The 19,921-nt window shown below is 41.5% G+C and overlaps 1 protein-coding gene across 1 annotated transcript; it reads right to left on the reverse strand.

Annotated features, from left to right (window-relative positions):
• Window positions 1-6: 6 nt before the first annotated feature.
• LOC111649680 (unconventional myosin-X-like) lies at window positions 7-19,022 on the reverse strand. The gene is made up of 38 exons (XM_087172047.1): window positions 18,900-19,022; window positions 17,856-17,980; window positions 17,674-17,687; window positions 17,462-17,546; window positions 17,038-17,144; window positions 16,505-16,634; window positions 16,294-16,412; window positions 16,016-16,162; window positions 15,808-15,908; window positions 15,104-15,170; window positions 14,661-14,753; window positions 14,468-14,536; window positions 14,308-14,390; window positions 13,763-13,865; window positions 13,582-13,662; window positions 13,359-13,483; window positions 13,061-13,178; window positions 12,847-12,953; window positions 11,482-12,736; window positions 11,193-11,316; window positions 10,964-11,102; window positions 10,064-10,168; window positions 9,838-9,933; window positions 9,634-9,727; window positions 9,310-9,365; window positions 8,678-8,820; window positions 7,998-8,192; window positions 7,621-7,778; window positions 7,398-7,518; window positions 6,938-7,086; window positions 6,534-6,682; window positions 6,232-6,439; window positions 5,679-5,815; window positions 5,353-5,476; window positions 4,698-5,051; window positions 4,250-4,426; window positions 3,944-4,135; window positions 7-3,587 (listed from the first exon to the last, which is right to left on the reverse strand). The coding sequence occupies exons 1-38, from the start codon at window positions 18,971-18,973 to the stop codon at window positions 3,483-3,485; spliced, it is 5,829 nt and encodes a 1,942-aa protein (XP_087028173.1). The 5' UTR covers window positions 18,974-19,022; the 3' UTR covers window positions 7-3,482.
• Window positions 19,023-19,921: the final 899 nt, after the last annotated feature.

The following is a 19,921-nucleotide window of genomic DNA, read 5'->3' on the forward strand; positions in this document are numbered from 1 at the left end:
AACAAATAGAGGACAATTTCCAATAATTTATTAAAGCATAATTTTGTAAAGCCAGTTACAAATAAAAAAGAATAACACACATATCTCTCTCTTTCTCTTTTTTTTTTTAACAAGCACAATGTTTTACTATATAATGATGATAATAAGCATAACATAAGAAGGGGCCCCACTCTGGCCGCCTGCGGCTGATAACAGGACCCTTTGTGATGAAGTTGCCCTTGAAGACAGATTTGTGATCAGATACTTCAAAATCTAACTTCAGTTTATTGTTGTCTTTAGGAAACACACTGATCACATTCCACCAATCATGGGGCAACTTCCTCCTACTCAGTGTAATATCAGTGACAGACAGAACCATAGACGTAGAATAATTAGAACAGGCAGCTCCAGGTTCCTCATTAATTATGGCTTATAAACTTGACCTATAGTTTTGCACTCGTTTTAGCCGAAACTAAAATAATCAAAAGTTTAAACTGGAACCTCTGAGTGAGTTCTGCTTATTCTAACTCTATAGGCAGGATCCCAGTGGGTTGTGTGTATGTAGTCAGGACCATAGCCACAATTAAAAACACTGAGGTCACATACTTAATATTTTTTTCTATGTTAGTGAAGGGACACTTTCTTTTCTTAACTTTCTGGTCAAATAAGTAGATAATTTAGTATTTCCCCACCATTATTGTATTCATTTGGTGTCCTGGTGGCCTAGGGTTTAAGGTGCTGACCATGAACCGCCATGTCTGGCCAGGGACCTTTGTTACATGACATCCCCGTTTCTTTTCTTGTCATGTCTCACTCTACACATCAGTCTAATAAAGGCATAACAATGCCCAAAAATATATTTAGAATTCATTTTTAATTTCTTGCAGTGTGGAAAATGCTTCAAAACAGTTTTTAGATGTAGACCACATTTGGAATTAAAATGTATAGATCGTATAATTGACCAATAAACAACATATGAAATATCCAAATTATAATTTAAAAAAATTACAGAAAAAAAAAATTTCTGGAACCTGAGAATCGGGTTAGAGGCTGAGGGTCTCAGACTCATGACCTCAGGTTTTATAAAATCCTGGCTAGGCCCTGAATGCAGCACAGATAGACAACAGACAATTTCACCTTAAGGAAAATTACTTTAACTTAAATATCTGGTGTGAAAGGCAGCAAACTATAACTTTCTTCAGGGCAAAGACTGAAATTCTTGTTGATATATAAACTATAGTTTAGAAACGTTATCTTGGCCAAATTAGACATTTAATTGGACTGTGTTTTGATATTACACTGTATTTTTCCATGTTATTTAAGTATTCCCCCTGGGTATCTGATGTGAGGAAACACTGTTTTTGTCCTCTAGAGGTGTAACACATGAGGGATGCTGCCGTCTACCTGTAGTGCCGCATTGTCAGGTGATGTTGACAGAGCGGTGACTTCATTTTCAGTCCAAGAACACACACACACATAAAGCAGTGATAACTGTCGGTATTCCCAGAGCACAATTAAACCATTTCCAAGCCCATTTCCTCACAGTGTCTTATCTGCTCCTTTTTCACTGAGACTGAAAAAATCCCTTATATTTTTAATACATTATCCTCCCAAACACACCTTGCAATACATACAGTACAATAGGAAATAAATAACCCCTAACCCTCCCCTGAGATCCCATGCTTTTCCCTTTAAATCACAATCACAACACCATCCTTTGCAAAGGTTAGTCATGTAAATACGTCTTATTTCCAAGGAATACACTCAGTAAAATTACTTTTCTTTTCTCATTTCCCTTTTCTTTTCCAACCAATCGGAATACACCATTAAGACACACGCACACACGCACACACACACACGCACGCACACACAGCAGCATTCCCGACACAGCACTTCAGGGTGGTTAAGATAGCGGGGGCATACAGTAACATGAGTAGTATCAGTAATAAAAGTCACATAATCATAAACAGGTTGGAAACACAGACAAACTGGAGCTTTGATGCGTTATCGTTTCAGTCACTGATCTCCTCAATAAAAGAAAAGGTGAGATTAGCATGAGCAGACACAGATATACAATACTGTATGGCTCCGGTTGATGCTCTTTAGTGTCAGTCCCACAGATGACAACAATGATAAATTCATCAAAACACTGTGAAAACGTGGCCACCATAGCAGCCAGTCTCATAATAGTCTGTGTTTCTGCTAATTCGTACTTCTCTGTGAGTCACATTAATGGCACAGCCAGTGAAGGATGTACAGTATTGGCATCATATTCACACATACAGTGGTCGTTATCAACACCATTCACTTGCATGTATTTTTACACGAGAGGTGTCACATTTCATTTAGTATGGCATCTATATACTGTACAGTGCAGTGGCCACTGAAAATTCAATAATAACTCTTATATTGTGTGATATACAGTACAAAACAATACATGTTCATTCAGTTTATGTTTACATGTATGTGAATATACAGTACATGTATGCAGTGTGTGTTACATGTAGACATAGATAGGGAAACGTTTTGTCACATACTATTCTGGTTGATATTGTTCTCTTTACAGAGCCACACGAGGCTGTTAACCATGCACAGACTCTTGATGTCAAGCTAAACATGACCAGAGAGCCTCCAAAGCAAAAACCTCTACTCTTCCTTCTTCTCAAGAATATCTATTTGATATTGTTCAGAAATAGTTAAAGCCACTTCCTTTGGCTGCATTTTCTTCTTGTGGCCACACTGTGGCACTGACGAGTGAGCAAGTGAACACTATGTCGGGCATGGAGCTTATTTTGCTTTTAGTAGCCCTGAAGAGGAATCATCATCGAGTCCTTTTTCTCAGTCACAAACGAATGTAAATCTAGCTGATGTTACAGATAAAAGACAGAGAGAGAAACAACAGAGGGAAAGCAAGCAAGAACAAGAATTCAGCATCGTAACGTAATACCAACAGCAAATAAAGATGCAACAGGAGTGAGGACACGTGAAGAGAAAGAGAGAGACTCTGAACTCGGAGGAGGAGTGAGAAAGAAATCTAACTGAGAGAGTGTGGCTTTCTTCTGTCTGGCAGTGCACTGGGGGGGAATAGGGAGCCACCTGGGACGGACTGGGCGGCTGAGTTGTGCTTGTAAATTACTGAGATTTGTTTGTCTGGAAAGGAAAGCGGAGAGAAGTTGTGGAGTTGTGCTTGAACATCTACATGCAGGACTACAACTGGGGGTTATGTATTTGAAAGGACCGTCCCAAAATACAGGTTGTTTTCTTTGTCATGCTCATTTTTAAATAGATCCCTTATCCCAAGTGAAACCCAGGCCAGTAGTAGAGTGTGCGTTTTGGCTTCTATGTCCACTCTTCCCCATTTTGCTTTCCACGCTCATCCACCGCTCTTGATTCAGCCGTGAGGATTAGCTGGTTGGTGCGACAAAACCAACCAACCAATGCCGTGGGGCCGAGGCATCTGTTTGCCACTTGACAAACCGAGGGCTCTGATTGGTTGGTGCCGATCACCTGACCCAGGAACTGGCGACGCTGGTCACTGACATGATGCTGCAGCGTTTCTTCACCATCATATTAATGTAGGCCCTCATGATCTTGGTGATCTCTCCAACCTAAAAAGTAAAAAAATATCCCTCAGTTTGCACATCGGTGTTAATGAGTGGTTAAGAGCCAAAATATTAAAGAGACATTTTGTATGGCAACGGCACTCTGTCAGTCCAGAACTGAAATAGACTGAAATATCTCAACAACTGTTGGACAGATTGATATAAAAGTTTGACATTCATGGTCCTCAGAGGATGAATCCCACTGAGAAAATTGCTTTTTTTTTTTACTGGTTGCCGGTGTTTTATAGCTCAAGCATTAATTGAATAATTGAGAAAATAATTGGTGCAGCATTCAATAATGAAAAAAAATCATGAAAAAGGAAATGAAAAAAAGAAATAAAAGGTAAATAATGAGCTCTCACCAATGGCGTCTCAAAGAACATCTCCCTCTCATCCACGATGATCTTGTAGGTGCAGGGCTGAGAAGCCCCGAAGAAGGTGATGTGTTCGTACTGGAAGGTCTCCAGAGGTTTGGGTTCACCTCGTTTATACACAGACACATTGTCAGCACTCACACTCAGCCACAGGTCGTGAGGGAAACCGCCTTCTTTACACTGCAGAGAGAACAGGGTAGGGAAAGGTCAGGGTTACTTGTCAGATTTTAACAACAGATTTAACATTTTAAATTCTATTGCACCATCACTCTTCTCTTCTAAGTCTTCTCTCACCTCCACGTCAAACAGAGTAGATCCATATCCAGGCCACTCCTTAATGATGCTCATATATTTAAGCATGGCTTGGTGCTGGGGCATTCCCTGCAGTCGGGTCCACTTCTCCAGCACGCTGGTCCGTGTGGCTGAGGTCTCCTCTTTCACCCACATCTCCAACATCTGCTCCTCCTCCACCTGAAACGTCACAGGTCAGCCAGTCGATGAAGAATATTCTGTCAAACTCTCAGTCAGTCAGAGATTTATAGGATTTATATTCGGTTTTCTTTTAGAGTAATGAGCTCTCAAAATGATATATTGCTGCAATGCAAATTGAATTAAAAAAGTAAGTAAAGAGTTTTATATGAAATAGGTAGAGTTTAACATGTCATATGTTACACCACTTAAAATACTAGTTACATGTAATGCACCAAAAAGTCTGCAGGACTTGTAGTAAAGGGGCAAAAACCTTCTGTTTCTTCAGTGAACCAGTCTTGAAGCTCCTCCTCAGAGTACCATCCAGGAAGCTCGGGGTCTTTCGTTTCTCCGTTCCGATAGGAACACCTCCTTGTCCTCCAACCAAGCCCTTCCCGTCTCCCACTCCTCCTCCGCCGCCTACTCCAGCGCCACCTGCAGCCCCCACGCCCGGCTTGGTGGAGTGGAGGATGCGATTGCGGAGACGTCCGATTGGATAAACGCTTCCCAGGCTCCATCCAGCCCGGCCTGCACCGTCGCCGTGGAGATACTGGAGGCGTAAAGCGGCCAGATGCTGCAAAGTCTCCTCTGACCCTGGGAAGTGACCACTTATCAGGGACTCATGAGCCTGAGAGAGAAAGAGAGAGCAACACATTTTATATTTTCAAGAAATGGATTTAAGGACATTATAATCACATACAATATTCTGTACAACTTACTAAACTTTAGCTTCAATAAAAATGCTATTTTTCTTACATCCTGACTATTGATAATAATATAAACATCGCTATGAGTAATTGGTGAAAACTGTTGCCCACCATGGTCTTCAAATAAGATCTAAAAATAAGAAAAATAAGGGATCTCATTCTCAGTTAGCAGTAATTATTACCTCTTGTGAATATTGGCTCCAGTTGTGGAGTAAATCTCACCTGTTCAAACATGAAAGCAAACTCCACTCCCTCTTTGGGCATGCTCTCCACATCCAAGAAGCAGTAGAGTTTGAAGTAGAGTTTCCACTCTCCTTCCTCCTCCTCTTCTTCACTACCTGCCAATCTGGAAAACATACGCAGCAAACTCAGGTAGAATCCCCAAGCACAGAAACATAAACCAAAGTAACAATTAACAGCAAAACTGGCCAATTACAATTATCTCTAAATCAGTATTTACATTACATGATATTTAACCCAACCAAACAATTGAAATCTATGCCAATAGAATTCTTATAGATTAACGCAGGGTATGAAAAATTAGATACCTTTCAAACTTGGCCAGAACATCTGCCACAATCACTCTGCTCTCCAAAGCTCGGTCTGTGCAGGCGTTGTGTTCAAACAAAGAAAACAGGTTCTTGCTTTCCTCCATGGCCAGGCCTCTGATCAGCTTCTCCACAACCTGCAGCAGCAACATTAAAACACACATTCGTTTTCACTCTGAAATGTAATAAGTGGAGCTTACATTTATATTTTCCTTTAAAAATAATCTTTTGCAAATGTTTTTTTCAGTTTTATGCACTTTTTTGCTTTTTCTCCTTCCTGTACTTCCTCCTATAATTTGTCACAATAAGAGGGGACGAAAAAGGAAAAAACAAATCAAAAAATACGCAATACTTGTGACGGTGTTTCCCCTTCAGAATAAATTAATGTAAGACAGATGTTTAAAGTGGATATTATTCACTACATATGGGGGACTGAATGTCCCATAAACACAGAAGAAAATGTAGAAACACTGCCTTTATATCATCTCTCGGGTGGGCCCAGAAAAGTGTTTGTATGATTTGTCAGTGTATGTGTGTGTTTTCTGAGGTGCACCTCTCCAGCTGTGGTGTGCGAATTGATGGAGATCTTGCAGGAGCCTCCGCCATGGCAGTAAACGGTGGTGCTCATCTCCTGTCTCACCAGCAGGGCGGCGATCTCCTCCTGAGAGGGAACAAACTCACGAGTCTTGGTCTTCTTCAGGGATTCCCCGATGAAAGCAGCGTAGCGCTCGATCTCTGTGCCGGGATAGCGCTCACGTACCCTGAATCAAATCACATACATAAACATTTTAATACAGCTTTATCCCATGAATGACGATCAAAGAGGCACTATCCAAACCGCAAACACACACTGACCTCTTGAGGTGGAAGCGGAGGTATCGGAGGATGGCTCGACTGGGCAGGAAGGTGCAGCTCATGCAGGTGAGCAGGTGCCAGTGTGCCCGATTGGCTGGGCTGTTAGGCTGAGGTACATGATTGGTCTGCTTGATCACCTGACAATATACCTGAAAAACAGAAATATGAAGGAGATTTTAGAAATCTGAAAAAGAAAAAATGTCAAATCACTGTATACACATTGCTTTTCTTATATGCTATGTTGGAAAAAGAACTAAGACGCAACTTCTAATATATTTTCATAAAGCTCACACTACACACCACTGTGTTTCTTTATTCAATTCTAACTCTGTGTCTAACATCTTATAAACAAACCACATTTTCTGCTGAGACCAGACAAGAAAGTAACTTCAGTTTTCAAGTACCTCATCCCTGAGAGGGCGCAGGTCCTGGCAGGTCTGCAGGATGCCCTGAATGATGGGCACGGTGTCTGCCAGAGTCTCCATCTCCTGCAGCGAGTTGAACACTCGCACCGCCTCATCCTGCAGGCTGGCGTAACCCTGCTGCCTTTGCACTGCATGGAGAAAGACAAAGGGAAGAAAAGGTGAACAGAGAACAAACTTTTTGGTAGAAAAGGGGAAACGTGATCGTGGATGCGAATGTGGGCGGTAACATAACAAAAGAACTTAGAATTGATATTCAGCCATATGATCTGTTTCAGTGCAGAAATCTGCAAACACGACCAGTCATATCACGTTTTAATATTCATGTATCTATATGTGCACAGTTTGTGAAAGAAGAGGAAAAAGAAGACAAGAAGCAGGATGAAAAGGAGGAGGAGGAGGAAGAGGAGAGTGTGTGTTGCAGAGTAGGAGTTTTACTTACGGGTGGTGACCTCTCCATAAGGGAGCGGCAGTAGAGGGGAGTGCAGAGGGTGCTGAGTGTATCTGAGGATGGGGTTTCTCCTGTACATCTGCTCCACTATATCTGGGTTCACACTGTTCTCCTGTGGGAATGGGAGGAGATTACAATCAACTTTAGAACACATTTTCTGTTGATGAATTATAAATCTTCTCTTCCTGTGTCTGTGTGCGTTTGTCTGTTTTACCTTGATGTCTCTGATCAGCTGCAGAGTCGGAGTTTCTATGGGGGTCTTGCTGTCTATGACTCCCTGTATAGCAGCTGTCCACCTCATGGCCTCATTCAGCATCTTGGTGTAGAGGCGGTAGGAATGCTTCCTCCCGTACACGATGATGTTCCAGTAACCTGTAAAAACATTTAGCATGTATTACTATAAAATGAAGAAAAAAAAAAATCCCCTAAGGGAAGGTTTTATATCAGAGATATATTCTCTGTAATTTAGCAGAATGAAACTGGTGCAATTTTCATGTACATAATTGCACATGTAGTCCCTCACCTTCTATGTGTAATCCCTGATTAAAGTTACTACTTTCTGTCTCTTTTGCCATTTCTCTCCATCCTCACCTGTCTCCCTGTGCACTCGTTCATCTGGCTGAATGACAGAGCAGAGGGAGTTAAGGACCAGAGTTCCCATCTTGGAGGAGTTTCGCTCTGAGCTCTTGTAGTAATCCAGGGAGTTGTGGGTCAAAACAAACCAGCGCTTCTTCAGCTTCAGGGATGTGCTCTTAGCGTTCGTCTTCATTTCCTTTTGGAGCCAACCTGAAAGATGATGAGAGCAGAGAAGGAGAGAAGAGGAAAAGAGTCAGAGAGACAAGGAAGAATGTAAATGATTTTCACAGCAGGGTTAACCAGTAATTCAGTTTTATTTCTCTGAGTAATCATATGGTGACAAATTTCTCACCTTCAGTGTCTAAATGTATGAAGCATTTTACTAAAACCTTTCAAACACGCTTTTTTAAATACTTCCACATTTTATTTATTTATACATATTTCAACAGATTTTCTCCACTTTGTCACTGCTATTTAAAATATATATATGTTTCAAACTAACTATATATGCAGGTCTTCTTAGGTCTTCCCCTAATTTGACGAACAATTTTGTATACCAATTAGCACTATCTGTAAATGGTACATTTTACGTGTCTTATTATAGTCCCACAGTTCACAAAAAATTAATGAAATCTTACTACAGGAAAGTGCATGTAAAAGCTTGTACATATCTAAAAAATAAAATCTCTTCTCACCTCTGACAAGGAACTCCTGCCCGTCGATCCTGGCGTCTCCTTTGGGTTTCTGCAGCAGACTGATCCAGTGATGCATCTCCTCTGGTGTGTCACTGTTGCAGTGGATCACACGGTTGGCAGTAATGATGACAAAAGAGTTGGGCCTGCAGAGGTCAAGTGACAGAAATAAGATGGCATACTGAGTTTTCCAGTTAACACAAAAAAAGCAGAACTGTCCTGTGCCATGTATTTTCAAATTTATTGTGAGAGGCACAAAAAGAGTAACTCAGTTGTTACTAGTCTTGTGTCACTCAGCAGCAGAGTCCAAGTTAATCCAGAGTGAAAAATGTTTTATTTTGAAATACAAGCTGTACTGAATTAGTCTATTCAGACTACACTCCTTTTCTACAATATTTTCTATGTATGATTGGAAAACATCAAATCAGCAGATTTCTTTTTTTATAAAGAAATTCTCTCTCTCTTTTTCATTTAAGAAACTATTTTTGAGATTTTAAATATTCTGAGATTTTCATTGACACCAAAAATATTCTGCGATCAAATTCAGGGAATTTGCTGTGCAAAGAACAAAATGGGTCCCAGACCTGCTTAGTACATCAGCATTTTGCTTCTTTTTGACGATCAGACCAACTTACCGATCAGGGTTGTCTGACGCACAAACAGAGTCGATCAGCCCGACGTCAAGGGTTCCCTGAAGGAGGAGTGGAGAATGATTTAAAACATTAATGAAATGCATCATCACTTCTACAGTGTCATGCTCGCAATTACAAAGTGACCTAACTCATAGCTTTTTCATGATAGTTGCTTTAGATCAAATTCATTGTACCCTCTTGAGTAAAAGCCATAAAATAAAAGCCGCCTCACAGGATATTGAACACACATATTATGTGGAATAAGTGAGAAATGACAGAGGGATAAACACATAAAAAGTTATTGCATTATATTTTTTCAAGACTGACCACAGCGTTCTTTGGATTGGCCTGTTCGTGGGACATCTCCAGCAGCTGCTCAGGAGTGCAAACACGCACCTTACTGAGGACATTAAACCAGCCACTGCACAGAGAGACAGAGGTGTTGTCACTATTATCATCAATCTACTCAGATTAACTGTGAATACGAAACATGTTGCTGTTTTCTACATAAAGACTTCATCTGGACAGCACCTTGCATCCTCTGGTGACTCAGCAAACACCTGATAGGTTCTCTCATCCGTCACGATGTTCAGAGCGTTCTCCTTCTCATGATTATCCATGATCTCCCTGTACACATGCAAACACACAAACACACACGCGCACACATGCACAGGATATAATTGCAGCTGTTATCTAGAAAAAGAAAAAGTAGTAGTGAATATGACAATGTGTGTGCGCGTGTCATGCTGAATCTTACTTGGCAGCTCTGATATCGATGGTTCCCTTCAGCTTCTCCTCACTGTCGTTCTCGTAGTACATCAGCTTGCTGTCCCTCAGCACAAACCAACGCATCTTCCAGTTTCTAGGGCAAAATGAGACACAATGAAAATAACGGCCAAGATAACACACTCTAGATATTAGAAAGGTTTATCTGACTTGACTATAAATGATAGGTGCACATATTGTGCTTCATTTCTATTTGCAATACAAAGTGAATTTGCTTCTTCATATAGAATAAAATCTGACATATGAAACATGTATCCAAGGGTGGAAGTACCTATTGATGAAAACTATATTGTGCAATTTAAAAACTTTTTAATGTATGTGTAGTTTTTGAATAATAATCATAATCATAACAATAATAAATGATCTTTCTAAAAAGTAACTCACTAACTTGTTGTCTAAATGCATTTTAAATAATGAAAGATCTACTTTTTTGAAGTGGATCATCAACTGACACTAAGTAAAGCATCAGTAAAGTCACTGTACATCAGCTTGAGTAGGACACTGTAGTTCGCCAGTTCTGCAGAGGGTTTAAAGCTTCAAGTTAGACAAATACCCCAAATGCTTCAACAGAACACTGGACTATCTTAAACAACTCAAGACATATTAACCTTGTCAATTCCATTCAATATATTGAAAAGGTCTTTGAAAAAAATCAAGCTCACATGCAACCACTAGTTAAACTCTTAATTTCATGCAGCATGTAACATGAAAACTGAATTTTGGAGGTTTGTCAGGTCTTATTGACTCATGGATAACTACATCATCATTCAACTGAAACATTCACTGGACATTGTACTGGACTGCACTTCCAGCAGAGATGTGGTTTCATTTAATTAGCATGCAGGCTTCACTCAGTAACAACTACAACAACCTCCGTGACAGAGTAGAGAGGCCTCCTCCTTTCTTGTAGAGCCAGCCGGACTTCAGAGACTCTTGTTTGGACCGGAACCACATGAAGGTTTCATCTTTCAGCACACACCAGCGCCTCCGCCACGGGATCATCAGTCCAGCTGGGGGAGCGGAGGAGAGAATTTTAGGCAAAATTGAAAAAGGTGGTAAAGGCTTAATTTCAGAATAAGACACAGATAATATAAACTCACCCTTCATGTAGAGGTAGCCATGGAAATATGGCGGCCCATTTCCATTAAGCAAAGTCACTCTGCCGTTTGTCACTTCCTCATCAGTGTCCATCATCCCATCATGCTCATCATCACTGTCTGCATACTGGAACAGCGGACAATAACATTCATGAGTTACTATAGTAAACAATAAGAAATGGCAAAGTGCGTCACACTTTCAGTTTATACTGAACATCGATTGTAACTGCAGAGCTGCTCATACATATCTGCGTGCACGCGTGTGAGGATGCGTGTGAGTGTGTGTCCTCACAGAGTCGGAGCTGCCTCTGTAGGACTCGATGCTGGCGTTGGTGCAGGTTGACTTCCTCGGGTGCTCCTCGTCCGCCACCGCGGCGCTGCCACGGTTGCTCCCGGATACAGAGCTGTCATCTCCCGCATTGACGGACCCTTCCTCCTCCTCCTGGTCGTAATCCGACTCTGTGTCGGCCGGCATGCTGTAAATTGGCTCTTCCCCGTCCACCAGGCTCTCCACCATGCTTACCTTCCTCTCCGGCTCCACCTTGGCTCCCTCCTTCTTCTCCCCCTCTCCCGGGGGAGGTGGAGGTGGTATAGGAGGAGGTGGAGGTTGAGGTGGAGGGGCAGCAGAGCCATCTTCAGGTGGAGGCAGAGGAGGAGGGGGAGGAATTCCAGCGGCAGGTGCACCGTCTGTGGACAGAGGAGGTGGAGGAGGTGGTGCAGGAGGCACCGTCCCCTCTGCAAAGGCAGGTGGGGGAGGAGGGAGCTGAGCAAATATCTCCTGATCCACAGGAGCATCTGTCTCAGCAGGAGGAGGGAAGTCAGGGAGAGGGATGCACTCCTCCTCAGCATGGAAGCCTTCATCCACCTCCTCCTCTTTGGATGCACCTCTGGCGGCACTCTTCCTTTTCGGAGCTTTCGCCTCGGCAGCAGGCTTCGCTCCTACTGCTCCAAGGGAGGGATCCACGCCTCCGAAGTTCAGGAGGTCGATGAGCTCTGTGGCCTTGCGCGAAGCCTCCTTCTTCATCCGTTTGAGCTCAGCGTCCCGGCGCAGCTGCAGCTCCTGTTTGGAGGACTCACACAGCTGCGATACCTCGTCCTCTCTCTTCTTCTGCAAGCGCTCGATCTCTCGCTCCAACTGCAGGATCTCCTCCATCTGCCGGGCCTCATCCTGGAGGGGAGATGACATTTGCGTTAATCTGAAAATCAAAGAAGGCAGAATGAGACACAAAATCCCTGGTGAGACTATGAAAATAAAAACACTAGCCTCTGACGATTTTGTCTTCATCTCTGCTCCTTCATCCGCTTCCCCCTGCTCCCCTTCACCAGGCGTTTTCTTCTCTTCCTCCTCTTTCTTCTTCTGCTCATCCTCCCTCTTCTTCTTCTCCTCTCGGAGCTTTCGAACACGAGCACGCGCCACCTGGCCTCGCCTGTGTTTCTGGAGCACCAGAGCTGCCTTGCGTCGCTTCACGAATCGCCTGCGCTGGATGTGCTTGCGGAAGTGTTTCTGGAGGGTGACGACACTGGCGCGTACACACTTGAAGTGCTTCCTGTAGACAAAACGAAAAATACACGTAAGATACATTGAATAAGAACAGTGTCATTAAGCCACAAATGTGTTCCCAAATGCCGAAAATTGCAGTTTCACTTCAGTTCTTACTTGGCAGAGAAGGTGAGAAGGTGAGCTCGGATTATCATAGCAGCCTGGCGACGGACTTCATCCCTGTCTTTCTCTAAACGCTGCTCCAGAGACTCTTTCAAAAACACCTACAGAGCAAAGGTAAAGAGTTATCAGGAGATGGAGGAGTGAATTACTTTGGATAATGTTAATCATCAGTTGTTACTGGTGCTGTCCAACAGCTCCTAAATGTTACCTTGGTCTTGCCTAACTGCCACTCCTTCTTGGTCTTGTCATATTTCATGAGAAGGTCTGTATTCCTCTTTTTATCATCTCCAGCTGCTGCTACTTTTTCTTTCAGAATGATCTTATACCTGGCAGCCAGAAAAGACATGAGACAGAGGGTGAGACGCAAGAAAAGACAAATTGCAGCAACTTAAACCGAGAAATAAAACAAAAGGCATTTCGTCAAAAAGACATAAATTCAAAGACACAAGCAGAAATCACAAATAACAAAAAAAGACAAAGATAAATTCAGACTTCAGATATTATACCGAGAGAAAAAGTCTTTGAAAGTCCTGCGGACGGGGAACCCAGCACGACGGATCTTCACAGTCTCCAGCATCCCAGAATACCTCAGCTGGTTCAGGACGACCTCTGGGTCAAACACATTTGGATTCTACAAGTAAAATCAAAGAAAAAGAAAAAAGCTTCAACATTAAACAGAGACCTTATGAGATGATATGCCATCATCCTGTGAGACAGAAACAGACTGACCTTTTGCATGTTGGGTTTAATGCAGCGGATGAAGAAAGGGTTGGATACACTCAGAGTGGCCATGAGAGCATGAAGGGAGTCCTGAGGAGTCACAGAAAGAGACAAATTGTTAGCTACGTATTTACAACTCCCTCTACATGTCTTTTAGCATCGATGTCCATGAATTGCATTGATCACTCACCCTGAACTGGGAGCTCACAGTAGGTTTGCGCCTGGCTGTTCCCATCTTCTCCTCGTTGTTCCTGCTGCCAACCTTCTCAAACAAGTCATAGATGAAGTCCAGTCTGTGGAGACACAGAAATATAACACATTATACATCTACATATGAGTTCTGTCAGTGGAAATGACAAGCAGTGTTCAAAAATCAGAACAGATATCAACTACAGCTTGATTTTTATCCCTGAAGTAATAACTGTTTGTTTTTATAAATCACAATAAATATATAAATACACAACTCAATTATGTTGCTGGCAGGTGGAAATGTGATATTTCTTGATAAGATTAGTTTTTTTTTTTGAGAGAACAAATGGTCCTCAAACCTGTTTGTGTCTTGCAAAGTTGACATTTTGTATGTGGTTTGTATTATTATAGTTTTCATAATGACAGTTTGAATCTACTAATTGAAACATGTAGAATGACATTGCATCAAAGGATTCATATCTACTCAACTCTCTGACTTATCACAGTCCCAATTCACTATTCATTTAGTGCATCTGAATGTCTCACCTGCTGTCCTTGAGCATGTTTAGGATGTCGTCTCTGAAGGTGTCTCTGTTCTTCTCCAGGATTCCTCTAACGTCATACAAGACCTGACGGAAACACAAGTTCATTATAAATATCCCAGACGTCACACAGTAACATATACCCTAAGTTATGTATAACTCACCTCCCCGGCATAATGTTTGATACCAAACTGATGATCAGCAAGTCTGGGCTTCACATAATAAGGGTTTGTCTGCAGCGAACAAGAAAAGAGAACTCAAAACTCAAATATAATGTGACGTTTAGAAGCCGCACAGCAGCTCAACATTTTCTTGAATTATGCAAGAAGTGCCTGAACAAATGTGTAAATAACGCACAGAGTGTCTGCTGTGCAACTTCTCCAGCAGAGTGAAGTCTGTTCCTTTGGGGAATCGACTCTCTTCATTCACCAGTGCCAACAAGCCCAGTTTCTAAGGGAGGGAGAAAAAAAAAGCATGATGTTATTGCATCCTCTTTATCAAATCAGCACCACTTTCTAAAACATCAGTCTAATACTATTAGATCATTTTCCAGAAACCAACGGAGGCAGGCGTCCAACACAGCTCTTAACTGACAGGGAAGCAGCTGTTATTTTAACCCACTTCAACCCAGCTCTGATCCAGAAAAGACTGACGCTTGGCACGGAAACAACATTATGTTAAAGTGGGCCAACATTTCAACTTCCCTGGCCAGATGCCCAGAAGATACTAAGAAACTCTCATTATTTCAACTCTAAACACTGTTTTTTATGTCACAAACTGTGTAATAGCATTTTTATTACCTTCTCTATAAGGTCAAGACACTCTGCATTGTCCATCCAGTCTATGGCATCCCACTGAACACCCTCCCTGTGGAGCGGAAACAATCATGCATGGAAAACCGGGGTCCAGGATTTCTGTTAACTGCATATCACATGTACAATCTGTGCATACTCAACACAACACTGGTTAAACAAAACAAAAAGTCTACAGCCATGCTGCGCACACCAGGCTGACGCTGCCAGAACGGCTGAAAAAGATCTTCGAACATAAACGTAACCTGATTATCTCTTAGAGAGACTGTACGGATGGAGTTGTCCTCCACCCAAACTCCTGTGCGAATTTGGTACTGGCAGACACAAAATCTACAATTATATTCTCAAACTCACCAGACTGGCTAAGATTTGAGCAGAATTTAAACTGAATTTGTTCTCAAGTGTCTCTTGTAAAAATAGATCTTCAGCCATCCTGAATAAATACAGATTAACTAACTGACTAAATTACCTTAATTGACTATTTCTTATGAACAGACAAGATCCACATTTTATTCATGTGACAGAGAATATTGCTTAAATCTAATGATTTTACTTGGTCCCCTCAGTGTTATTTGATACTTATAAGTAATTAATAAAATTACATAATGGTTTTATTAAATGCAGTAATCCAACTAACCGTGTCGTCTTTGCTTGTGCATTCTTGTATAGATATACTGTATGTGGAATTTCACCTGTTGTACTCCAGCTGCTCCAGGGAGAAGATGTGCTTATTAAAGTACTCCTGAAGTTTCTCGTTGGCGTAGTTGATGTTAAACTGTTCAAACCGATTCACCTGGATCGAAAGATGGAACACATCTTATATACAGATCTGTATCTGGTCCGCATGTAAATCATATAAAAGACGTGCCTGAGTCTCATATGAAGGCTTAGAGTTCTGACCTCAAAGTTTTCAAAGCCGAAGATGTCGAGGATGCCGATGGATTTAAAGTTTTCCTTCCCTTTGACTTTCTGATTGATCTTGAGGATGATCCAGGAGAAACACTGGGAATATAACGCCATGGCAACAGAGTCCCGGGAATCCACAGCCTGCAACGATGAGAAAGAGACCCGAGGGATGGTCAGGATGGGTGTGTGAGTGTCGGGAAGAGGCAGGGATCGATCTATACAGGGAGGATAAATGTGTGTACATATGTGTGCGTATATATGTGTACATATACCTGCTCTATAGTGAGCGGGGAGCAGATTTCCTCTCCTCTGAGTATTATGGATCGCTGAGTCAGGACTTCAGACAGCTGAAAGGCATCCAGGCCCAGCAGTTCACTGGCATCAGTGACCACTGGAAACATGCACAAAGATGTGTTACACTTCTGCAATGTATCTATGTCAGTTTTAATTTTCCTGCTCACTTTACATGAGGTTTTCACTGACCCTGTTTCGTGGTGATCTGGGCTCCTCCTGCAGTCATGAACTCGATGTTTCCCAGCTGTAAGACGCCTGACAGCAGCTTAAACATGTCTCTGATCTCCTCCTCTGTGAACTCTAACACCTTCAGCGCCTCCTGCGCACAAAAACCAACAAGAAAAGAGATTAGGCCCTGCCAGAAGATGAGCTGCATGTATTATAAACACTTATTTTCACTTCTTTGCTGGCAAAGTTAAGTCTTTACTTTAATGTCGCAGTGATGGGGAGGATTAACACAATATATTCTACATCACTACAGTCATAGATGTTTGATAAATGCTGATTGAAATTTCAGCTTTACAAACCTGCCATAATTTACAGTAAACCTCCAGGTGCAATGCCAAATATTACACAGAAAAATGTAGCAGAACGATCAGTATAACTTAAAGTAATATGGATTAATTTCTGCTTAATATCATTTTGCCTCCAGACAAATGTTTGTTTTTTTTAAACTAGAATATTGGACACAGTTAAAAACAGAGTGATGTAGATAAACTGACCATAACGCTGTTAAACAGTTCTTTGTCATTCAGGCTCTTGTCCTTCAGACATCCTGATTGGCTGAGGTAGTGGAAAGATTCAGCGGGGTCCTCGAGGAAGTAAAGGCCTGACAGAGGAGATTTATGATGTCAGTGTGAGAGTGGTAGAGATGAACATTTAGATAATTAACCAGGCTTGATGTTTAGACATAGTTAAGTTATACGAACATACTTTGGTTGATTAGAACATTATCCGTGTTGACCAGAGTTCAAGTGTATTCCCTGCAGTTAAATTTTATCTCCAATATGCCATTTTGATTTGTAAATCATATAAAGCTCATGTAACCACATTAACCCAAAGATACATAGGTTTCAGTCGGAAAAAAATGAGCAGGTTTTAAAGGACAATGTTGATATTTGAAGATGTTCACTGAGCCTTTCTTACTTTTATGCTCTTTGTTAGCTCCCGCCAGCAGAGCGTAGAAGATGTGGTAGTTTCGTTCTCCAGGGTTTTGTCGAACTACGCGGTTCTACAGTGAAATCAATGCAGCAAAGCCTCAATTAACACTTCATTATGATTCACTACACAAGACAGACAAGTCAGTAGTAATAAGTTTAATCTTGACATGAGCAGGCTGCAGCCCCGGACATAGTTACCTTTTCCAGTAAATCTGAAAGGTAGACAGTCAAGGAAACACAATCGAACCTCGTCACTGGTCTTCACATATATTCTCCTTTAACACCCCTTTTTATCGTGCATATTATGCAGCACATACATTTAGAAAAATACTAATACATCTGATATAAATCTATTTATTTTGTGTAAAAAATAAGGATACAGTCGATGATGCAGCCTCCCTGGATGTTGCCGCCCTCAGAGAAGTGAAGCTGGATGAACTTTCCAAAGCGACTGGAGTTGTTGTTGTAAACAGTCTTTGCGTTACCAAACGCTTCCATGATCGGACTGCAAGGAAAACAAAAAGCTGAGGTTAGTCTGTTTTGTCACATCTGCTTTTATCTGAGCATGATGTTTAGAATAAAGTACACAGACCATGTGCTGCAGAGGATGTTGCCTCAATAACTGTTTTATCCAAAAGCAACAATTACACACATCCCTTAGTGTCAGGTATAAATACTGCTTACTTAGCTCTCACACAGTATCTGGGCTCAGGGGCACTTGGCAGTAATCAGAGCAAACTTCAGGCTAAGGGTTGACTGCTTTGACGCCCTAAAGACTCTACTTAATAAAATCCTTTAAAACCTTTAAATAGAATAGTGTGCAGAGGTGCCCACCTTGAATGTTTAACAATTACAGCTACACATTGAATGGACATGAGAACATTAATATTAAATGCACAAATTCCATGTCATTTTAGTTGTCAGTATTAGAGCTGCAACAAAGAGTCAATTAGTCAATTAGTTGTTTGATGGATAGTTTTGATAATCCATTGTTTAGTTTTTTAAAGCAGAAATACCAAACATGCTCAGGTCTCAGCCTTTCTATTGTGGTGTTTTGGTGCTTTTCTCAATTTTATATCTGTGAACAGAATAACTTCGGGTTTTGGACTGTTGATCAAACACAACAAGAAATATGACCACTTCATTTTTTGTACTATTTTATGGACCAAATGATAAATCAATTAGTTGAAAATAATCAGTAGATCTATTTAAAAATAAACATTTTGAGTTGCAGCCCTAGTCAGCATTCAGTGACCCTACAGACTTTCTTTTAAAAACACATGACTTTACTTAGACTTGCTCTCAAAGATAGATACAGTTAGATAAGAGTCAAGATTTGATCTGGTCTTGTCCCAAAACACCCCTACAGTAAAATCAGAGCAAAAAAAGGGAAAGTGTGTCTTCTTCACTTCATCAGTTTGTACCTGCTCTGTACGATGGCCTGCTCCACACGTGTGGTTTTCTCTGATGGAGCAGTCCCGGCTGATTTCTGGCTCATCACTGACAGGAACTGCAGCAACAGTTTAGTGCTCTCCGTCTTCCCTGCACCTGATTCACCACTGAACCACACACACACACACGCACACACACACACACACACACACACACACACACACGCGCACACAACCCATTTTAATCAAATACACCATGACCTTCTCTGACATTCCCATATCTCAGATTGGTCTGGTTGTTTAATTGATACTGAGGTTGGATACTTTCAGCGATATTGCATTAGCTCCCAGTCTCTCTCAATCAGGACATCAAGCGAGACAAAGACTGAGCTTAATTGAACGCATGATGAGATGTCTGACCCCACAACCAGATCATGTCAGTTAGCAGAGCAGGCCAGGAGCAGTTCACCAACTTCACCTAGTGGGCTTTTTTAAAATATTGGCAGGGTGTTGTTCATTAATATTCACTACCAAGAGAAACACAATCATTATTTCATCCTATGATTCTTCTTCAGCTGACAAAATTAAATATTTAGAATTGACTCAGTCTCTCTCTCCAATAAACCGCGGAAATCAATATGTCTGGATTGTGCCGACAACCTTGATTGTTTATTATGTGTAATAGCTGTCACTGTCTGCCAGTCTCTGCATGAGCTCCAAAGGGGAAAAATACATTTACATGAATATATTCTAGTGGCTTGATATTCATGATGAGATCGACACAACAAGTTCTCATTTGTGGTATAATTACATTAGTGTAAACACCAGCAAGGTTATTATAAAAACTGCTGGATATTCTGTCAGTTTTCATCTGGTGCCAGGACGAAAGGAGGAAACAGGTATCCTAGCTCTGTCTGAAGCTAACAAACAGGCCTACCAGCACCTATAGAGCTCACCAATGAACACATTATATGTTTGTTTTATCTGTACAAGTGTAAAACTGAGGTCACTGCTTCCAGCCAAGAAACAGCTTGTTACAAAGCCAGGCTAGCTGT

This window comes from Seriola lalandi, unplaced genomic scaffold, assembly GCF_002814215.2.
Source record: "Seriola lalandi dorsalis isolate HSWRI2012SDOR001 ecotype SW California unplaced genomic scaffold, Sedor1 jcf7180002051685, whole genome shotgun sequence".
NCBI classification, from domain to species: domain Eukaryota; kingdom Metazoa; phylum Chordata; class Actinopteri; order Carangiformes; family Carangidae; genus Seriola; species Seriola lalandi.

What these genes read in the sequence shown, in the direction of transcription:
- LOC111649680 (XM_087172047.1), bottom strand. Translation starts at nt 18,973, where the DNA reads ATGAGCCAGAAATCAGCCGGGACTGCTCCATCAGAGAAAACCACACGT. An exon ending in AACATGCTCAAGGACAGCAG is followed by an intron (nt 13,866 to 14,307) that starts GTGAGACATTCA and finishes GTGTCTCCACAG; the next exon opens with ACTGGACTTCATCTATGACT. An exon ending in TTCAAAGACTTTTTCTCTCG is followed by an intron (nt 13,179 to 13,358) that starts GTATAATATCTG and finishes TCTGGCTGCCAG; the next exon opens with GTATAAGATCATTCTGAAAG.